Consider the following 23,548-nt stretch of genomic DNA (forward strand, 5'->3'; position numbering starts at 1 on the left):
CATTCACTTCAACTGCATTGTGTGTGCGATTCCTCACAGTGTTATTTTCATATTTCTAATACTGCTATGTATGGACAATTCCGAACATCCGGGCATTTCTGATATTTCTGCAGTGCAACACAAAGATTGTTGGATATACTGTAATGCATCACTAATGGCAAATATTGTATATCACTGCCAACATACTTCCTACCCATTGTACAAATATATCATAATTTATTATTACTCTTACATATTCTAACATGCAGCATCTTAATCTTGTTTTCATTCTTAGATTAAAATTTTATATTAATCCTGCAAGCGATGTTTTCTTGGTCGTGCATTTCAATGAGTGTATAGCCTATGTATGACAACTGCTAGTATGACAATCATGCAATTTAAATTTAAAAAATATTTATAAAGCTTATTTAATTCTATAAGCTCCTTATCACACGCTTTGTTTTCATCATCACTAGTACTATATAGCCTTCAGGTATGTTATTAAAATAGAAACTGTGAATTGAAAATGTGTAACTCAATTAAGAATTTCAAATACTTGTATAAATGCAAGATTATTAATAGTTACAAAATGGCAATGTAGTCTATAGTTATGGAAAAATGTATTTTTCTATACATGTATGTCAGTATTAATATTTTTTTTGTAAATATATGCATGCGTATATGTAGTACATTGTTGGACTTAGATGCAGTACGTGAATGTATGAACTTGTGATAGGTCTGTTACCTTGATGTAGTATCATGTGAAAAGGGTAGACAGTATGAGCTTTGGTTTCAGTCTACACCTTTTGGTCTTTGTTCTTATATGTATATTTCTTTTTTGCTTATTGATTGTTACGACCAATAAAACTAAATTTAAAATTAAAAAAAAGAAGGAAAAAAACTGAAGTGGTTAAATGTCATAACGTTAAGTACCAATTTGTTAGTTTTTCAATAACTTCCGAAACAATCTCTTAAAGTGAAAATGTATCTTTTTTTATTGGTACCATACATTAATTAGCAAGGGCAGAAACTAACCAAAAAACAAAACAAAAAAAGATACCAAACAATGCTTCTACGGGGTTTGAGGAAGGTACAAATCACCATTCAAACTCAATTTTAAATGGGTTGAAAGTGTAACAAAATAGAAATGTACAAAGAGTTAGAAGATTCCACTTCACTTATGGACGTGATGAATAGCAGAAGGGCCAAATGAAGAACAGCAGGACTTTCAGGCTTTTTATGACTCATGAATGCAATTTATAAGACTAAACTGTTACAAACTATGCAGGATGAACATAATGTTAAGCTGGTTTTAGAACATGTTTGAAGATGGCACAAATTAAAACAATGCTGGGGGTGGGGGGTGGGGGGATAAGTCATTTGAACAACTTTTAAAGCCAGTGATTGAAGCGAAAGTCAAAAACATTTCAGCACATTCACATGACCTCAGGTTGAATCAAGGTTACGCAATACAAAAAACTTCTGACAGTGGAGGGGGGAACGAACTAACAATTTATGTTGACATGAAACAAATGAGTGAATTTCTGAATGTCCTAAATAAATACATAAGAAAAACAAAAGACTTAGGATACACCTTCCCATGGTGCCATTGTACCCTTGGGGCTTTTGTCATTTCATTTACACTACCCTTAAAAAAAGAGGGAGGAGGAAAGCACTGGGTGTGTTTTTTCCTCATTTCTCCTATCTTGTTTCTTTACATTAGATCAGGATGGCTTTAGGTATATCTAAGTAAGAATACATCTTATTACAGTCAGACAGAACTTTTGCTACTACCTTAAATATACACGCACAAATACACAAAATTTCAAAATTTCCAAAAGCAACGGAAAGACAAAATAAAACATCCACACTAAATAATTTTTCTTTTATAAACACAAAAGATAAAAACAATATATTTTAGGGGAGGAATAAAAGTCCTGTGGTGCTCCTTGGTCTGTAGCTTTTCAGTATTGGTAAAAATAAAAAATAAAGTAACTATTGAACTGAAGATGTTTAATAGAAAGAAAAAAAAAACATTCTAGGGAAATATATACTGTATAAAAACTCTTAAAATGTGTAAGTGTGTATGTTGCTTACGCTGGAGTCTACTCAGAGATGGCTCATGCACCAAGGGACTGAAACTCCTTCCATCATTTGTGTGTGTGTTTGTGTATGCCGGCAGTTAAGTGTGTATGTTTAGTGTGAATTGCTGTGTCCATTTCAACAATTTTGCAAGACGTCTCTAAATTCTGGTCTGCTTGATTTGGCAAAGACACTTTTCTCGCTCACTCACACTCAGTCTCTCTTACACACACGCACACACAGATACTCTATTAACAAGGGTTTCTAGTGCCTTGACGCATCAGAACAGTCCAGAATTGAGTCGTTTAGAGGTCGGCGTACAAGCTCTCCCTAAGCAACTTGCCACCATGGCCATGCCACACTGCTTTGTAGCGTTTGTCTTGGGTTTAGTGTGGGTTAGTACACTCCTGGATTCAATTCACCACGTCTCCTTCATCAAGTGGAAATTAGCAAGAGCAGACAGGACATTTCCAGTATGAAACGCGGAAAAGTAGCAGAGAGGGGGAGGGGCAAGGTTGCCTTTAAGTCGGGAAGTCACAGTCATGCTGAAGCTCTGGCAGGAGGTGGAACTGCGCTCCGCCAGGCAGCGCGTGTTGGGAGAGTCAGAGCTCAAAACGCATGTCGGGTGGGGGAGGGGGGCTGCTAAGAAACCTGTTGCTCTCGTGACTTTTGGCTTTGGGAAGGCTCAGAGGAGGGCGCGAGGGAATTGTGTTGTGGAGGGGGAGCCCGCACTTTATTGCGATGCCTGTGAGGTGGGGTTGTCGCTCTTGCTCTCCTGGCTGGAGGGCGCCTTGTTGTTCCAGGGCGAGTTGGATCCCAGAGCCGGGGAGTTGTTGAAGCTGTCCTCGTCGTCAATGCCGTTGGCTGCGTCAAACTGGGTGTTCTCCAGCCGCGTGATCAAACGCTCGTCCTCGTCGCCAAACTCCCCTCCCATCAGCGTGGGCTCTCCCACCACCATCACATCCTATACAGACAAAAGAAAACGATAAATGGTGGCAAGTGGATGAGGCACACTTAAAAAGTATAGATGTTTCAAAGAATATAAAAACAGATTGGTTTCTAGGAAATTGTTTTTATTTTTAACCTCAAACGAAAAGTAATCTAAGCATGTTCGATTCCCGCTTTCCCCGAGTCATGTGTCGTTGTGTCCTTGGGCAAGGCACTTCACACACATTGCCTCCAGTGCTACTCACACTGGTGTATGGAAGGTGGGGCCGTAAGCGCACACTGGCAGCCAAGCTTACAGCCACCACAGTGTGAATGTGTGAGTGCATGAATAATGTTTCCATTCCATTGTAAAAGCGTCTTTGAGTGTCTAGAAAAGCGCTATATAAATCAGATGCATTATTATTATTATTATAAACATAACTTTTTCTTAATAAGACTATATGGCTAATATTAAGCGTAACAAGCAAAATTCAATGTTTGCTTGAGATCCCAGAGGTTTTCACTGTTCAGTGACAATAATACTGTACAACACATCTATATTTATGAAATTAGGCTCACAGTCGCACGCAAGCAAACAGTAGCAATTGTGTGTTGACAAGTGGTTTTAAGGGGTGTGGCCAAGTGAAGAGCTCTGACTATAAGCTTGAGTTGGCCATTAGTATATGGTCAGCTGATTGTTAGTAAATACACCATGCTTCTTGTGAACATTTTCATTTTGCGTTTGATCAGAATCAGAATCAGTTTTATTGCCATCTAAGTGAATAAGTTTCACATTACTAGGAATTTGTCTCGGGAGTGACAGTGCAGCAGGGTGATTAAATTGCACTTAAAAGTCCAACAACTGAGGGGAAGAAGCTGTTTTTATGGCGTGAGGTTCTGGTCCCAATGGACCGTAGCCTTCTGCCTGAGGGGAATGTTTGAAAAAGTCCATATTCGGGGTGAGAGGGATCAGCTGTGATCCAACCTGCGCATCTCACAGTCCTGGAGGTGTACAGGTCTCGGAGTGATGGGAGGGGATCGTGTCCTGTTCATATACAGTATAGTATATATAAGGGATGTTCGATACAAAAAAATTCAGACCGATACCAAAACTCAACTCTTGTGTAGTCACCGATACAGATAACACTAGAACATAAAATTCTTCCCCCCCAAAAAGACAGATATTTTAAAAAAGAGACCTATAAATCCCAATATAGTATTTTTCCTTAAAATTTAATGAAATTAAAGGCAATTTCCACTTTCCACTACCTGAGTGTAAAACAGCCACGAGAGGGTATCGGCCACCGTCACAAGTACCGATACCTCAAAATAAGACTGGTATTGGCACTGATACCGATACAAATGTCTGACTCTCAAAAGGTGCAATACAGTGTTCCCTCGTTTTCTGCTGGTGTTAGGTTCCAAAAAATGAAATCCGCGAAGTAGTTAGCTTTGTTTTACATTTATTCTAAATGTCTTAAGGCTCTAAAACCCCTTACCACAGTTTATACAGTTTTCTCATAGAGCCAATTACATTTTCTTACATTTCTCTCTTGTTTAAACATTTTCAATGTTCAAACCTTCATAAATTGTATAAAATAGGTACATTACTGTTTAAAAAAAAAAAAAAAAAAAAAAAAAAAGCATACAAAATTGCACTAAAAGAAATCCGCAAAACAGCGAGGCGGCGAAAAGTGAACCGCGTTATAGCGAGGGAATCCTGTATTGGATGCTGGACCTACATGATTCCACTAAAGTACTTACTGGAACCTGGCTGGACAGAGGAAAGCCACTGCCAGGACTCTTCTTCTTGTTATTGTTGTTGTTGTTCGTTCCTCCTCCTCCGCTGATGGTGCTGCCACCTGACATCTTACGCTTCCGTCGTTTGTTTGGGGCCTGTCTTGATGGCTCGGCTACACATGGGAAGCAGGGAGAATTGCATGTATGAAAAAAGTTTGCCCGTATGTACAGTCCCTTCCAAAAGTATAGGAATGGCAATGTCAACTCAAGGCATTTGGGTTTCAGAACAAAAGATGAATATTAGACAAAAGTTTAAAATTCTAGCTTTTGTTTTATGTTATTTTATTTGTTTGTTTTTAAAGTTAGCAATAGTATTGGAACAATAGTGACTAATGGGTGTTTCTAGTAGCTCAGGTGCTACCTTTTCAATTGACTGCATAAACATTGAATAGTGTTTGTTTTTGGCTGTGAAAACTTAATTTGATGTTTATCAAACATTTAGACCAGAAGAAACACCCAAAGACAACAGTCAGTGACATCACTGTCAACCTCCACAATTGAGTTTTGATCTCAATCCTAAATATCTTCAATATACAACAAAAACAAAGACATTAGCCTGGTTTACATGGAGCAATGTATTCCGATTAGAATGAATCCGAACGGCCAAAAGGAATGAAAATGTTCCATATAAACACCTCAAACGGTATGAAAAGGTTGCATCCGAATGGCATTTCATTCTGAATCACAGGGGTGGGATATTCTTTTCGTCAATCAGAACCAGCGTCATGTATACACTTCAAACGGAATGGCGAGGCTATACTCTGTCTTGATGTAAATGCATCATGACGTCGTCGTTTCCACCCACTAAAATGGCGGCGTCTCCCCAGAGCTTGTCTGGAAGGGGAGAACTTGTTTATAAGTACTTTAAAAGGGACTGCAACATGAAAATTCAACTTTTTTGAGTTTTTAGCCATGTTAAAATGCTAATTCCTCACTGAAAACATGACCAAAGTTGTGTTTTCCTCCATTCGCCCCTGTAGGTTATTCTGCTCTTCATGCACCAGCCCCTCCCAACCTTAGAAAACGAGCTGTTGGCACGGTTTGACGTCATTGCGTGCGGCCCCACCCCCGCACAGCCTCTCCGGACTAAACGCACGCCCACTTTCTTTGATACCTCAATCCATGGGATATTGACATCAATTATCAATAAGCAGCAGGCTTGAGTTTGAGACCCACTCACGGTAAACCCCCCCCCCCCTTCTCCCTTCATCCTCCATTACGATTTCTTGCAGCAAGGAGCGTTTTGTTTCAAAAGTTTATTGAAGAATTGAACATTGTTATACATTATTAACATTTTTAATTCTTTATTTCATATATTAACCATGTTGAAATGTTTTATAGATGTGTAGAGTAGGTGAAATAGTGTTGAACTCAGTATAATTTGACCTTAACCTTGTTTTTGTCTAAAAATTCCTTCTCAGTGTTTTGCGCACACACATTCTGTTCGTGAGAACAGATTTTGCCACACACATACCCCAGGGATGTGATTTGACCAAAGTGAAATTATCTGAAAATTTAGCCGGGGTCTGGGGGCCGCTGGCACCCAGCTAGGTCCAGGGTCCGTGTTTTTAAGTACTTTCAATTCACTCACATGACAAAGAAAAAAACAAAACAACAGCATAAATTTTCAATGTATATTGAACTATCCCATATAAAATGGCAGTTTTAGTCAACTCAAAATCAGTCACATTCAAAAACATTGGACTGCCTTTGCTTTTAAAAACTATCACTGAGAATATCATCATATCTAACTAATGTGATTACTAAGTTAACACATAAATAATGTTGAAGAGTTCAAATTTCATGAACAAATAATTGTATCATGACCAAATGAAAAGTAACTCATATTAGAGCATACCACAAATGTCTTTGTTATAGCAGAAGATGTTATCTGTCGGAGTCTTGTGCATACACAATGAACTACTAAAAAAAAAAAAAAAAAAAATCGGATTTTTTTTTGGGGGGGGGGGGGGATTAAAAAAAAAAAGCGGAAAAATCACATCCCTGATACCCTGAGAGCACCATCACTCATGGCCACTCTAAATCCAGTTCAATTTGTTTGTGAGATATTGTTTTTGGGAAAAAAGTACGAAAAGTACCCTGAGAGTATATTTTGTCTAAAAAGATGAGCACAGCTGCGGACTGTGTACGAAAATAATATTATGTAACATATTGTGTGAGAACCAATGTGTTTTACTTATTCATGATGGGAGGAGAATAGGTGTTCTCTTACTGATTTGGATTCTTTAAAAGCTGTATTCCACAAAAGAGGGGGCACACACGCACCCTGGAATTCCACCTTTTACGTGATGATTCAGTGTTGTGTGACCGGAGACTCTCTGTAATAAATCATCCTTGGAAGGAGTTTTTCTCACAAGAAGTCTATTTTCAATTTTTTGGAACACGCAAAAGAGGACAAATAACTAGCCTCTATCAACATCCATCCAATTTCCACATGTAAAGAAGACATGGTTGTACTACAACGGCTGGCCGGTTTTGCAGCGCCCCTTGGCAGCAGAGGGGTGCGGCAACCACATGAGGAGAGGCGGGGATTTACTGAACTGGGTGTTTTACTTCTGCATTGGAAAAGTAGCCAGCAAAATACCAAATATTTCTTCTTCTTTTTTTTTAAAAGACATAAGATTTCATCATTATATGCCTATAGTTAACTGTGGAAGGGCTGTGGAAAAGATGTTGCTTCAATAAAGGAGGGGAGCATATAAACGGCAGATCGGAATGGATCACGTCACATGTAAACAAGTGACCAGAGATATTCATTCGGAATGATTTTAATCGGAATGAGAAAAAAAGTCTCCATGTAAACCCGGCTATTGTTGACCTTACCGTTCCAATACTTTTGGAGGGGAATTTATTGTCAAATGTTGGTATTTGTGTGTACTGCATTCACCTACCTGGGGGTGCCACCATTCGTTGCCATTTCTGGAAGAGGCAGGTCTTGAGGCAGTCTCTGGGGCTGAGGCTGTACGTCTTGTGTCTGGACATCAGTTCCTGCATGGGCTCCAGGATCACACACAGCTGGAACACAGAACACACGGGTAGAAAGATAGTGCTTTAAAAAAAAAAATGTTCACCAAAAATCCATATTTTCACTGCCAACTTTTCAAGATGGTATGATGAGTGCAGGTAAACTACTGGTACAATTTTAGCATAACTACTATTTCAACATATACACAACAAAATCAAACTATCACTGACGGAATGTTAAGCTTTCTTCAGCAGTTTAGCTGAACATCACTGCCAGGGCATTCTACAACTTTAAAAATGTATATAGCGTATATACACCATGTATATTCATTATAAATTATACTCATTATGATCCCGCAAGGGGAAATTCAATTTAGGCTCTGTGCTACATAATTTTGTTGCACATCACACAGACAAAAAACCACACACGCAGGCACGCATGAAAATATGTCAGAATGAGGGGATACGCAACAACTAGTTCCAATTTATTTTGTCCGCAGTGGGACTTGAAAAGTGACCCTCTGTTTCCAAAGCTCACGCCATTATGGATGACCTACAGACATTTAATTGACTTCTTGGTACAACACCAGTAAAACAAATCTTATTTCATTCCCTATTCCAAAAGAAATACACATTCATATTTCTAATGACAATCAGTAGTCTTCATTTTATCAGCGCCCCACGCAAAAGTGAGTTTTCAGCTCTTGGCAGTGACAACAGTACAAGCATGTCTTCAGAAGATGCATCTTTTGAAGCAATGACAGTTGGGATTCACCGATTCCATTACTAGTTGAAACCAGCAGAGGGCAAAAATAAAGATGCACAAGATTTTTCTATCCCTAAAGGAATGTGCTGCTTTTTCATTCACTGGTATTCTGCGTTTTATTTTTATTTAAACTAAGAATTTGGAGTTTAGCTGTTGTGAGGAATTATTGTAAGGTAATTTTCTCTTTCAATATCAATTTGCTTTTTTAAATTCCTGCCATCAAAAATGCAGTATGTCAAATAACTGAGAATATATTTTCTCACCGAATTAAGAATATTGAGTCAAGTAATGCTTCTTAGTTGGTACCTTTACCAGATAAGAAAAGAGAAGACGTGACTGTGACTCATGCAGTAAACATTGTCAGAAGGCACTCAACTTGAAGGCCCAGTCTGACTTGTACACATATTTGAAACTAAGACACATACTACAGTAATTTCTGGACTATAAGCCACTCCTTTTTTCACTTGCATTCGACCCTGCAGCTAATACAATGGTGCGGCTAATCCATCAGATCACAAGGGGTCGCACTATAAAGGAAGCGCAAGAGCGTCAGGCAAAGCAAAACAAAAGTGAGCCGAAATACAGTAGGAAAGACAGAACGAGAGCAAGACAATTTGCGCCCTCATTGTGGAAAAGAAAGTAGCGGGAGCCCGGTGCGGTAACATTAAAACACCTTATATGTGTAACAAACTCGAGTATTCCTCAAGTTTAGCTAGCGCAGCTTATAGTCAGGTGCGCCTTATAGTCCAGAAATTTCTGTAGTACACTTCAAGCCTTTTGTGAAGTCTCTACACACAACGCCTGCAAGACGTTTTTTAGGTATATGGTCAAATTTAAAAGAAAATATTATTGAAGTAAAAAATGGGCAACACCAAGTGGAGGATCCGATGTTTTGTTTTGGACTTACTCGGAGGTAGTTTAGAGTAGAGTTTGACAGGCCACATCTTGTAATATTTTTGGCCAGCTGGTCCAGCATCTGTGGGTCCTGGGCCTGAGACATTATCAACAGGACACAGAGTAAATAGGTGAGACACTAACACAGACAATAACATCATGTAAAAGATTCATTCCACTCACATGCATGGCCAGTATACTGCGAGGGATGAGTTCGCGGTGTTGTCGGATGCTAAAGTGCCACGTTTTTATCCTCATCATGTCGTCAAACATGAACTCCAAGTACAAGCGGCCCTCAACACACACCTACAGAAGGGAAATCAGAGTAGGATTAAAATGTGTATATTAATTTGATCATGAAACAGCTTGCTGTATCTCACCCAGAATTATGTGAGAAAGAGAATTATGTAGCCATTTATATTGATTAGAGACCAACAAGGAAGGAGCATTTGATAGACCAATACGTTTCTTTTAAGGCCGATACCAATACTGATTATTAGTAGTCAAGGAGACCGATAACCGATATTTCAAGCCGATATTAATAATTTAATAATAATAAAACCCCTTCCGACCCATAGATGAATGCAGTGGACATGACATATTTGCATGTCAAAATAATACAAATACATAATTTGGATGATGTCAACACTTCTGGTTCATGATTGGATCCTAGCTAACTAATCACAATCGCAAGTTGATTTGCATGATGTTCATGTTAAAAATGTTATATATAAGCTTGGTAAGTTTACAACACGTTACAGCCATACTATCCTGGCGTCCACTATGATATATGATATACCCCCCCCCCCCCCCGAAAAAATACATGTTGTGCTTATGTGGGAAAAGAGGCCAAATAAGTAAAAAAACAAATTAATTGCCCATCAGAAAAAAATGTGGGTCTGAATGGATGACAAAAATTGCAGGTTGTTTCCAGAGTCATCAGAATGTGTTAAGCTAAATTAAAAACTAAGCAAGTAAATAATTCCCTAAAGTTTTCTACTATAAATTCAGTTTTCCAAAATTCCAACATAATTTCTTAATTTATTTTCTTGTTTTTTTAATTAAAAGTCTAAAAAAAAGTCAGCATCTTCTTTTATTAGGTGGAAATTTAAATAAATCCATAAATGAAAAGTTCTCTGTATCTCACTGAGTGACAAATGCATGCAGTTTTAAAAGATCTTTGCAGATTGTCTCCATATGTTTGAAATGTCTTTGCGACACGTAAAAACAGTCTGTGAACATCTTACAAATCCCGATGAAAACCCTAAATTCGCCACGTTCACAAGCATTCACCGCTAAGTGAGATGCCAGCTTTATCGGCCTTAAGATTAGTAAAAAAAAAAAAAAAAAAGACCATGCCAATATTTGTCAAAATGCCAATTAGCACCGATTACTGTCCCTACTTTGCACTACAATGATAAGGAGTCAAATATGTTAATTGTGGTTGGGCTAGGCCCCTTAGAATCGCCTGAAATAAAATTCTTCATGTTGAACATACAGTATGCTTTCAAATGTGGCTCCTCTATAGCATCCCAGTGCACAAAATAGAGCCCGCACCAATCAAACACCTTCAGGATGGACTGATTCCATATTGTGGAACCTGTTATATCAACAAACCAAGTGGGACTTAATTGCAAATTTTCTTCATTTTCAGTGCTTGAAGTTGTTGTTCACATTACAATACACCTGCTTGTTTGCTTTGTGTTGAAATGTTTGTTGCATTACATGAACTTAAATAAAAATAAAAATAAAAGTCATAAGTGTCCCACTCGTTTTCATTGTAAGCCAACAATAGTTATGGTTTCCTGTGGAGGGAAAAAATAAAAATATCACCTCATAATATTATTACTTATACATACACCTGTCCGTGAATTTCACAATTATTTCAATTTTTCACAACAAACTGAATTTAAACTGAGACATTGAAAACGTATTTGTATTTGCTTATTTGTTGTAATTGGTGAAAATAAAATTCCTAAAAGAGAAGAAACTTTGCAATTGTAGTCGTTTTTATTTTTGAACCTTGAGTTTGGCACTAGTGAGTTAGGTCAACTGATTTTAAATAAAAATATACTCTTGACAGAAGAGGGGGCAGTGGCAGTCACTCACCTGTGTGAACATTGGTTTTCCATTCTGGGAGACCATGGTGCACTGATCACAGTCAAGTGAGACAAAGTTGTTGTGAAAAGACTCCTTGGGGTGTTTCAGGACATAGTAGAGCTCAGTGGCACCACCTTCAAATATACTCCGAAAGTACCTTGGAATCAACGTCCGACCAATTGCTTGATGAGTGGAAAGGAAACAAAGAGGTGAAAAAACGAGATTAAAAATGGCATAGAGGCGGTTAAATAGGCAGCACATCTGCAGGCTATGTTTATATGGTATTCTTACTGTAACGTTTAGGCCCATCTTCCAGACAGAAAGTAATAGTCAACATGGCATCATCTTCAAAAAACTCTGTAGTAAATGCATCCCACCATAGATTATCACACTCCTGCAGTTTGGAAGAGGAACAAATATTCCGTTAGCCACACACACACAGTGCTAATGTTGCGTGAAAGAGTTTGTGAGAGCGTTTACAAACCTCTGTCCAGTTCTGTAACCGTTTGTTTAGTTCAAATATTCTGTAGTCTGTCTGGTTGCCATATGGTGTGTGCCTCCTACACCATAAAAAGACAGGAGGTGAAAACAAAAGAAGTAGAACAGTTGGCATGTGGTAATAAAACAGAAGGGAAATTCTGAACTGCAGTACTATCACAGCAGTTTAACAACCTCATTTAGCCTGGTCAGACTTTAATGCTCAATTGGATGCGAGAAGAGACTGCAACATTATCTGTATAGCGGTTTAATGTTGTCTTACCCTATGCCTGGTTCCAGGTATGTGGGAGGATACATTGGGGTTGGCCTGGGAAAGTGAGAAAGAGAGATCTTTTTAATCACATATACTGCGTCTAAACCAGGTCACACAAATAGTAACAAAAAGGATGAGAGTGTAACTATGCTACATGCAATATTATTTTGGTTAGTTACCCAACAGGGCCCACAAGAATCATTCTATGTAGGGATGCACCAATATATCGGCCACCAAAGATTTTCATTTGCTCAATTCAAATATCATCAAGCATACCAGTACAAATTAATTTTAAGAAGCCCACTTAAAGCACACCCAGGAATTTTGGCCCGTATGAGCGCTTTGTGGATATTTTTGGCTGAAACTTGTCAGCTAATTGATAAGGGGTTCTCCTTGCAGCAAACTGAAGGATCGATAGTAACTGCACGGCCGTACCACGTCAAAGACAAAGTTGATTTTGCCTTTATGGGCGAATACTGGCATTGAGTTCAGTTTCAGTATAGCAACTGTTAACACTCAAAATGTCATTTATCACAGAGATTTTAGCTTAGTTTGAAAATAGAAACGAGTGATTTCGCAAGCAGACGCAATTCGTCGAACTCCGAACGAGTAAAACAAAACAATACAAGCAGTTTACATTGTGAGTTCTCATATATTAGTTTATGTCAAAGTTTGACTAGCCCAGCCTCATTATTTTCTTTCTGGAAAAAAAATAGTCCATCCCTTAAAAACATTTTTTTTTAAACTTTTTGTCAATCTACGCTAGTTAGGGCCTTTAATGAGTTGAATCAGTTGACATTTCAAAATTAAATTTAAAAGTACATTCATGGGTAAAGTTTTGTACAGAAAAGTTGATAAATAATGAAGTTATACAATTTTACTCCAATTCAATATAGACAATATAACACAAAAGTGTTCCCAGAAAGGCCATTTTCCCCTCACACACACAAAAAGCTCAATTACTCCAGAATGCTTCATTCAATTTTCTAAATTCTTGCTGTGTTGTACTGAGGTTGATGTGGCATTTCCAAACAGACTTTATATTTTGACCGATTTTATTTTTTTGTCACAGTGCTAATACAATTAATTGATCTATAGACCAAAAGAGAGAAAACTGGCACCAACTTTGGCATAATTTTTATGGCACAGAAAAATGAAGCTGCAATGACTGTCATGGTGATTTCTCAAGGCCATTTCAACTTTGTCCCAAAGGTACAACTTGCACTCTGCTGAAACCGAATAACCACCTACGTGAAATATTTCTCCCAGAGAAGCAATAACTGGCTGCAGGATTTTCCTCATTCTCGAACTGTTCACTTCACCAGCATCAAATTCTTCTCCAGGGCTGACTGTTACCGATAGTATAGTACATACATAGTACACCCCCTTCGAAAAATGTAAAGATTTTATTCAATACCAATGTCAATATAGAAACATGTCTGCTAGGCCTGGAATTAACAAGTTGTCAGCCTTTTTCTCAGGGTCTACTTATTTGTGCAAAATGTTCTTTAACAAATTAACAAATCTTGTTTGCAATCAAAGGCCACATTTGTCGGAGTATTTTGTAGAACTGTATTATTTCCCATAAAAAATAAATAAATGCAAACTAAAGGTGTTCTTACAAATCTGTTGGGGTGTACTCATTTATGCTGAGCACTGTATATGTCTAAAAAGTACAGTCTATGTTTGCATATCATTGCTTTATGAAACATTGATGAATTTTGTTGAGTTTAAGTAAACAATTAAAAGACTACATGTCAAAGCGTATGATAAATTTGTAACTAATTGAAGTATATAAATAAGCTGTCCTATAAATTAATGGTTAATTTTACTTAATTGTACCATAAGTTATAAAGACCGAAACATTATCCGATACAGTTTATTGCAATAGAGATTAATCTACTGCTTTCATTTTTATTAAAACAATGCATGCGAAGAGAACCTTGAAAAAAATAATTGCATATTGCTGGCGGTGGACCGAAACATGGCACCTCCAAAATAGTCACTTTTCAAAAGACCCTAAAAACGTCAGATTTGATCGACCGTTAACAATGCATCATCAAAGACAGCAAGTCATTTTCAGCCTTGTGGAGTTTGTCACTTTTTTACTCGTGACTGTTTCAAGCTCGCGCGCTTGAATAAACTCTTATTATTTTTCAGTTTTATTGAAGTCTGAGCTGAAGATTGGGCTGTGCTCGAAGCCTGCATCTTGTTTGTTTTTTCAGTTTCCATCCCAATCTTGTTGTACACTAACACTAAATGCCCACGGGAACGAGCATGATGTCACATGCTGAAAAAAAGTCCTAGAGCATAGGTGTCAAACTCCGGTCCTCGAGGGCCGCAGTAATGCAGGTTTTGGAGGTTTCCCTCTTCCAACACGAGTTGATTCCAATCAGCAGGATCTTTATCAGGCTTATGCAGAGCTTGCTGATGAGCTGATCATATATCAGCTGTGTTGGAGAACGGAAACATCCAAAACCTGCAAGACTGCGGCCCTCCAGGACCGGAGTTTGACACCTTTGTCCTAGAGGACACACGGTCGCTTTACGCATTTTTGGTGAAATGCGACATTACTTTCAGACCCTGTTGCTAACACCAGTTAGCCATAACACTGCATTGTCCACAATGCTTCCGTTTACATCACTGATGACCCCGATTACCATTATTGCGCATGTGAGTCACAAACAGCGGGAGAAAAGAGAAAAGTAAAGCATGGAATAACTAAATGCATAAACGACTAGTCGACGATTAAATTACTTGTCAACGATTTTCATCGTCAACGTAGTCATGACTAGTCAACTAATGACAAGCCTAGTGTACAGCCAATCATATTTTACTCCAACTGGCCAATTATAGTTGAAAAGAGTAGCGTTTTTAATTTGTAAAACTTAATGCATCTCTATCACATCTCAGTCAAGGGTTGTCCAAAGATGTGCCTATTGAAGAGTCATTGTTTGTTTCAAATTAAATGCACCACATGCTGTTACATCATTAAGTGGATGTTTTTATTCTAACCTACATCTTTTAGAGAGAGAAATATGTTTCAGAAACTAAATTGTTCCTTTGGCTTTTTTGAACCGGAGCAAAATGTTTGTTGCTACAAGGCAAACACACTCAAAATAAAATTTCCCCAGCATTTTGCCTAATTGGGTGAAGTTTCAACATATTTATTTTTTTAATGGACTGATGCCTTTCCCGACTCAAACACTTCCTATTTATGCATGCTTGAGACTGGCACTGAGTTGGGCCAGCATGCCATGCCAGAAGCAAGTAAACTTATGATAGCGGGTAATCCCAGTACAAAGCAGTCCTGACCCTGCTTAGCTTTCAACATAACCAAAATAGACTCACAGTCACAAAACTCACCCCACGTCTCTGTCCAGCATGGTACCGGGATGGAAGGGGGGGAAAGTGCTACCGTTGGGAGGCTCCTTGGGGGAGTACAGCTTGAACGACTTGGAGGAACAGCCTGGAAGGGAAAACAGAAAGGTTATAGTATAAACATTATGCACATGTTCAACACTTCAGGGAGACGGACACAAATGGGGCTATTATGGCCTACATTATGTGGGGGGGTTCTTGTACATTGGACCCCATTCGCGGACAATAGGGACAGTGCCGGCCCACAAATAGCGAAAATCCTCGTATTAATGACACACTTAAATGCATGGCTTTCTTTTTTTTAAAACCCAAATAATAAAGGCCACAAGTACATGGCTAAACACCATGGGCTTCTTCGGAAAATCCAATCTGCTAGACTTTTAGGTCACCTTTCCTTCACGTTTGTTGGATGTGTCATTAGGTCAAGGAGCAATGAAAAGGTGCTTCCTTTCAAAAACAGGAAAGGACAGTACTGTCTCAAATCCATCGACTCCACTTTTCCTAACTGATGTTATTGCGGGATGGTGAATATTGCAAACTTTAAGTCTGGCTTGCAGACTTTACTTGCAAAAACATTTGCTTAATAATAACAGGAAAGAAGTACCCTTTAAAATAATTCAGATTGTAGTGTACCCAATGTAAAGCATTTCAACAACGATTTAAAAACATATATATAATTTATTATATTCACATGAGCTAAAACAGTATTCTTGATGTATGTTTGTATTATATACTGTTCTTTACTTGTATTCAATTAACTTAAACAACAAATTAAGTCTTTGCATATTTTGTCAACGACATTGGTGCCTTGACGCTTTAAATTTTGTTGTTGTAAAAAATAGTGGGTAATACACTTTTCATAAAGGTTGTTCAGGAGTAACCTTTGAGAAAGTTGGCTTAAAGCTTGCATCGAGGTACCTTTCCTAAACATTTTTTTTTTTTTTAGAATTTGAACTTCTGGGTTATATATTACTCAGATAGGATAGGAAAGGTTCTTGGTGAAAAGGAGAATCCGAAGCGGTACCAAGTCTCGTGCCATCTCTCAAATGCCTCATGCCCCTTATATTACTCTAATTGGCCAGCTCTCTAAAGGCGATCCCGAGTAGCAGTAGCCAGGTCATGACCCCAGCCGTTACCATGGTGAAGCCCCGCCTCAAAATGTCTTGTCTCAACATAATAAACATATGGCTGTGTCTTTGTGTGACAGTTTTCCAAGCACATGTAAACTGGCTTTGTGCTTGTGCAAAAACAAAAAATGAAAACTCATTTAATGTCTAAGACGTTTAATTCACATTAATGTAATAAATGCAAAACACGACGATACGAACAACACTATTAGACTTATGTGATGGATAAAAAATAAATAACTGCCAGTGCCATGTTACTGTTTCAATACCAAATGCATATAATACATAGGAAGGTTTTGGATTAAATAACACAAGATTATTGTTCTGCCAAGAACTAAATCAAGTTTCACAACTTCAACTAGAAAACTATGACTTCATTTTATTGTCAACAGAAGCTGTTTACCATACAAGCAAGCAGCAGTGTGCAATGGGCTGGGTGCAACAAGAGGAAGGGAAACAACAACACAAATGGAGTTGATAAATAAATAAATAATCGATGTTATGTGTCCATTAGTTGGTGAGAGCTCCATTAGCTCCTCTCATCCCCTGTTAGTGGTTAATGACAGGCAGTCCCAATCACATCAGCAGGATTCCACTTCCTCCATTGGGAATTTGTTCATTCCTATCCAACAAGCAAACGCTGCACTGTCCAAACACTCACATTGAACATGCATGATATGCTCAAACACTACGTTGTATTACACCAGAACTCTTGACTGCACAAAAACTCTACTCAACATCAACTATTCAATGATAATAGTTTCGCAGCTAGCACTGAAACACAAACAGATCATAAACTTTTCTTAAAAACAAAACCTGCCGTGAAACAGGCGATTTGCTGAACGTTGCACAACACGTTTGTAAAGGCATCGCGGATACGCATGTTTGTTTTTTCTAAATCCGTCCGCACACATTTTATGAGGACGGAGAGGTTACAAAGGCAATTAGAAAGGCACCAAGCGCACAATGCTAACCATTAGCAGTTAGCTAGGTGAAACGTTAGCTTGGCACATTTCGAAGCAAAAGACGATTCAGGCGCGCATGCAAGTAAACAATACAGAAGCAGACAAACTGTAAACATTCTGAACAAATACTCCCACTGGTCTCCATCGCCAGTGTGTGAAATCAAACCAGGTCGAGGACTTATTAGTTACTGGCCAAGCTAACGTTAGCAAACCCAAATGGCAGCTGATACCATACTGCTAGCTTGTCTGCTAACACATTAGCATTAAATCCCCCTTTAAACCAGAAGCCAGCAAAATAATTAACGAAATCGCAGCCGAGTCAGCCGGTCAGCCACAACTAATCGTGGCACCGGCAGCGGAAAAAAAATGTGAAGCGCGTAGCCGGGAAAAGTGAGCGTTTACCTGCGCTGAAGTCCAATGAGAAAACGAATGTTTACAGATCCGTGGTAGAGTCCGTGCGTACGCTCCGATAGGCCCGCTGAATGGACGACTCGGCGCAACGTACCCACACAACACGTCCCAATGAACGCGATCGATGCAGTTCTCCGCGAACTGTGATGCCGAAGAAGCGATACGGCCCAAATAGCGGGAGTGTGACCGCTATGTTTTGTCCCGCATGAGGCCTTGTCAGAGGGCTGAAGCCTGTTGTGGGTTTACATACGGACCCCGATGAGCCCTTTGTTCACGGGAGGACATGAACAATAGCTCTAGGCCCTCCTCCTTCGCCTCTTCCTCCTCCTCTCTCTCCGCAGTACATTTGCTCTTCTCTCCCCTGACCGCCACCGCCACCGCCAGTCACCCCCTCCACCCCACTTCCCCCACTCCAATGCTCATAAAGATTGTCTGCTAAGCATTTTTCCCCTCTTCCACTCCACCTCCTTCTTCATCCCCTGCCTTCCTGCTAAGTGACATAGATGAGAATTGGCCTAATGTATGGCAAGTGGAAGTACGTGTGGAAATGAAGATCATGTTGACAGAAAAGTGATTGTTCATATTTACCTAATTAGTGCACAGCAGCTTTCTGCGTACAACTGAGCTGCACAAGAAAGAAAGAAAAAAGAAAGAAAAATGCCTTCTCCTTTTTTTGCATCGCCGTTAGTAAATCAAAATTAGCATTTTGCGCCCCGGTAGAGTAGCAAAACTGAGAATCAAAGATTTTTATGTTTTTCTGATTGGCAGAGATGGTGCAAAAGAGCTTTGCTGGGCTTGACGAGGCCACAGATGTGTATAAGAACCTTACAGGTGCTTGTCAAAAAAATTGAATATCCTCGAAAAGTTTAATCATTTCCATAATTCCATCCAAAATAATACTGTATTGTGACCCTCGTTTTCCACTATACACAATACAGAACTATCAAGAGGAAATGAGGGCCACCAGACCCAAAAACAAAGAACAGACTGCAAACATCAAGAAAGCCTCAGCCTGGGCTTCCTAACATTGCTCTCGCAAGATGTATTCTCGCGGTATTTGTGAGTTCACAAACTCCCGAGAATCCATCTTGTACCGCTCCCATTGATTTCCACCGATCCGAAACACGTGGTTTGGACCAATCACGAAGCGACATTGTGTTTGGGGGCGTGATATGCAGCTCAGCTGTGACGAAACCAGGAAGCCAGTGCCGACACCGGGGCAAATAAACAAACCTAACATGGACGCTGCAATTAATTCTGTTTTCTCAGAATTACTCACCGTTTCCTTGTTGAATGTTGAACAGCGAGAGGAGCTTCGTGCTTTTTGGGCTGGTAAGGTAAATATGTGTTCCCCCCACCCATTTTCACCCGTGACCGTAATTGGTCAAAAATAACGATTACAAGATGACGCATCTTCCAATCAGATCGAAGTATTTTACAGAATATCCCGCCTTTCCCAAGCACATCAACGCGGAGCTGTCCCAGACTTATATTGTGGAGAACTCCCTCGAGTGAAGCACAAATCAATCTGGCTATTGCCTGGCTCTGGGCTTCCAGGACCCCCAGGCAATGCCACGGCGCATCGAGGCAGTGGTTAAGGCAAAGGGATTTCCAACCAACTATTGAAGATTGACATATCGTTTTGAAAATAGCATCCATCCAATCTTTTTTCCCCCATTCAAAACACTGGAAAGTATGCATGGTGATTTCTTCACAATATACTAAAAAAAAATTACATCCTGTTTTAGTGGGTTTTATGAGCTGGAAGCCCAAATAATGTAAAGACTAAAAATAAACAAATAAATACTATATATTCTATTTTTTTTTGACGAGCACCTGTACATTGTGGTCCAAGCAAGTTGATGCTATGTATGCCGCACTAGCTAGCTAGCTAGCAACAAACTTTTGGCTGGCTACTAGTGCAGCTAACACATTGCAGAATTGCTCCTAAATTAGTTATCATCGCCTGCATGGTGGTGAACAAGCTACACTTCTGACATTGTTCTCACGTTGGGATGACGAGGCATAAAGTAAACAGAAAATGGATAAGCCATGCCAATTGCTAAAATAACTTAAGATTGGCATTGAATTAAGTGCTTGGGTGATCTACTCTCTCCCTCTTTGTCTCTTTCACTTTCTCTCCCTCTCACACTAAAAACTTCTGTTCATAATTTAATTTCTAATAGAAGAGTAAAAATATGATGACATATTGCATTCATAAGGCTGTGTGATTCTTGATTCAATCAGAACTAGAACCAGCAAAGTATTCGAAAGGTATCGCTTTTCTCCCTCTCTCTTTTCCACACAGTCACTCACGCACACTCGCACACGCTTACACAAGCACACATGCACACTTAACACACACGGACACAAAGCATTAACCCTAATGGAGAATCCCATGGCCTCTAAATCTGCTTAAATCGCCTCAAAATATAATCAGATATTCAGATCACAGCCAGAAACGATTCACCCATATGGATAAAGTTGGAAATGAAAAAAAAAAAAAGAAAGTCTGTCATGAGTGAACCGTGACCCACCAGAACAAACGGCTCTGATTTTTGCAGGTATACAGACAATGAAAAACGTCCATGCATCCATTTTCTGCACCACTAGCCCTCATTAGGTTTCGTGGGTGAGCTGGAATATAACTGACTTCAAGCGAGAATCAGAATATTTACACCCTGGACTGGTCGTCTGCCAATTGCAAAACACATACGGACAAACCACCATTCATAGCTAAAGACAATTTACAGTCTTGGGCCGTTAGGAAGCAGCAGATTATAAATTGAATTGTTGACCAATTTAAAAAAAATAATTGCTTCAAGTGGTAACACACGATTGAATTAAGTTATTCCAAAGTTACTATATTAAGTTGAAGTCATTATGAGTCCATTAAACTTAATATATTCACCTGAGTTAAGTAAATCCAAAGTGACTCCAATCCAAAGTATTAAGTTTAATGAACTCATAATTACTCGAACTTAACTCATTCACTGCCATTGACGGCTATAGACGTCAAAAATTCATTTTAACTATTTCTAATAGTTTAACATTTTTCCCACTTCTGTTGACAAGAGTATGAAAACCTAGATTTTTTTTATTGTATTAGAACAGATATAACATTAGTGATTAATCATGAGTTAACTAGTGAAGTAATGCGATTAATTACAATTAAAAGTGGTAATCGCCTGACGCCGCTATTTTTTAATAATCTTTTCTTAAAAATAAAAAAAAGATTAAAAATTTGAAAAAAATAATTACAATTATTTTATTTATTTATTTAAAAAAAGAAAAGATTATTAAAAATTAGGGGTATAAGGTGATTAAATTGATATTGATCACATGACTTCACTAGTAAAAAATGTACATCTGTTCTAAATGTACCCAAAAAAATTCTAGATTTTCATACTCTTGTTAACAAAAGTGGAAAAAAATGTTAAACTAATAGAAATAGTTAGAATGAATTTATGATGTCTATAGGCGTCAATGGCAGTGAATGAGTTAATATATTCACTTTGGACTAACTTAATTCAATTGTGTGTACCACTTGAAGCAATTTTTTTTAAGTTGGTCAAAAATTTAATTTGTAATCTTAAATTGGTTCAACAATTCTCTTTTTAGAGTGTGCCTGTTGGAAACCCACGCAAGCACGCACAGAACGCGTAAACTCTACACAGGAAGAAAGCCCGGATTTGAACATACAACCTCGGCACTAAATTAAAGTATAAGTGCACGTTGCAAAAGGCTAACAGTAACGATATTATGGTAACATAATTTCCATTTATTGTAGTCTGGAATGAAGACAATAATTAGGCAGCAGTGACTCCAGTGATTAAAGGTTCACATACATATATTGCTGACTTAATTAAAGTGTGTTTCATAACTTGGAGGATTACCCAGACCTGAAAAAACTTTTCCATCCAGCCATTTTCCTTCTAAGGCCTCTTTCAGGCGGGGGTACGACAACCATCCACACTCACAATCATGCCATGCCCACAGTATATGGGCAATTTAGTCTGCAATGAACCTAAGAAGCATGTTTATGGAATGTGGAAGCTGGCCGGTGTGGGACAATTTATACAAATCCCAATTCGAATGAAGGTGAGATTGGTAAAATATAAATTAGAACAGAATACAATTATTTGCAAATACTTTTCAACCTATAATTGATTAAATACACAATGAAGATAATATGTTTAACGCTCAAACTGATAAACGTTATTGTTTTTATTTTGTTTTGCAAATATTCACTCATTTTGAATTTGATACCTACAAAAAAAAAAGCTTGGACACGAACATCACAAATGCTTGGTTTTGAACATTGTGCAGAGAACAATCCAGATGGTCCTTTTCCTCTTTGGCCCTTTTTGTTTCAAAAACAATTTGAAATGTGGACTCGTCAGACCGCAGCACACTGTTTTACTTTGCGTCAGCTCATCTTAGAAGAGCTTGGCCCCAAAAAAGCTGTCAATATTTCTGGGTATTGTAGGCTTTTGCTTTGTATAGTAGATTTTTAACTTGCATTTGAAGATGTAGTGACAAACTGTGTCTATCCTTTACACAATGATTAATGAAATGCCGCCTGAGGTTTTTTTTTTTAAGGTCACGGATAATGTCATGGAAAGTAGATTATGAAATCGCTATATTCTTCAAAATTGTAAAGAACGATTGAAGAAATGGTAGTTATTACACAAACGGCCAGCAGGTGGCAGGAGAGCAAAAGAGATCAACCAGGGCCATGTTGAAAAAAAGCTCATTTACCCACAGTTCTCAATAGATTTGTGAATAATGATGACATTTAACTATATTCTAATGCTAATTGCTGCAAAATGGAAACAGATAGAAATATACTTTTTTTTCCTTTTGGTAGGTTCCATGTTTTTATATTACAGCAAGAGAACACAATATTCTGTGAGCCTTGCAAAATCAGTCAAAATACAGTAAAACAGCCGGGAGTGAAGGGGATTGCTTCAGTGAAAATGGCTGGGAGTGAATGAGTTAATCTTTGCACCTGTGGAATGTTCCAAAACAGGTGTGTTTTTTTAAGCATTCCCCAACTTTTTCAGAACGTGTCGCAGCATCAAATCAATAGCGCGTGTCAGTTTGAACATTAAATATCTTGTCTTTGTTGTGTATTCAACTATGTTTTTATTTACATTTGACACAATCTCCCAACTTCATTGGAATTGGGCTTTGTAGTTAATCAATGTATTTAGAATTTCACTTGCAAAGCTACTGAATGCAGAAAATTGGATTTTGAATCGCTACTGCCACCTGTGGCCGGAGAATGAAACTACATTTTAACTTCTTCACGTACACAATGCACACATGATATCACATCCACAGACAGAGGGCGGGATTATTCAACAAAATAACCTTA

General features: G+C 38.5%; 1 protein-coding gene across 3 annotated transcripts in view; it reads right to left on the bottom strand.

Moving 5' to 3' along the window:
- Positions 1-950: 950 nt before the first annotated feature.
- The window catches only part of ldb1b (LIM-domain binding 1b), a 32,297-nt gene continuing 9,699 nt past the window's right edge, over positions 951-23,548 (bottom strand). Inside the window, exons 1-11 of one of the 3 annotated variants that reach the window (XM_077570655.1) lie at positions 18,757-18,780; positions 15,651-15,753; positions 12,294-12,338; positions 12,018-12,093; positions 11,825-11,927; positions 11,543-11,715; positions 9,617-9,739; positions 9,447-9,530; positions 7,701-7,824; positions 4,753-4,901; positions 951-3,025 (exon numbers count right to left, since the gene is read on the bottom strand). In XM_077570655.1, the coding sequence (XP_077426781.1) occupies positions 2,795-3,025; positions 4,753-4,901; positions 7,701-7,824; positions 9,447-9,530; positions 9,617-9,739; positions 11,543-11,715; positions 11,825-11,927; positions 12,018-12,093; positions 12,294-12,338; positions 15,651-15,670 (1,128 nt within the window). In that variant the 5' untranslated portion in view covers positions 15,671-15,753; positions 18,757-18,780 and the 3' untranslated portion in view covers positions 951-2,794. Of the gene's footprint in view, positions 3,026-4,752; positions 4,902-7,700; positions 7,825-9,446; positions 9,531-9,616; positions 9,740-11,542; positions 11,716-11,824; positions 11,928-12,017; positions 12,094-12,293; positions 12,339-15,650; positions 15,754-18,159; positions 18,543-18,756; positions 18,781-23,548 lie in introns of those variants that run through there. The other 2 variants (XM_077570653.1, XM_077570652.1) reach the window with 2 other exon arrangements.

This window comes from Vanacampus margaritifer, chromosome 7 (genome assembly GCF_051991255.1).
Source record: "Vanacampus margaritifer isolate UIUO_Vmar chromosome 7, RoL_Vmar_1.0, whole genome shotgun sequence".
Lineage (NCBI taxonomy): Eukaryota > Metazoa > Chordata > Actinopteri > Syngnathiformes > Syngnathidae > Vanacampus > Vanacampus margaritifer.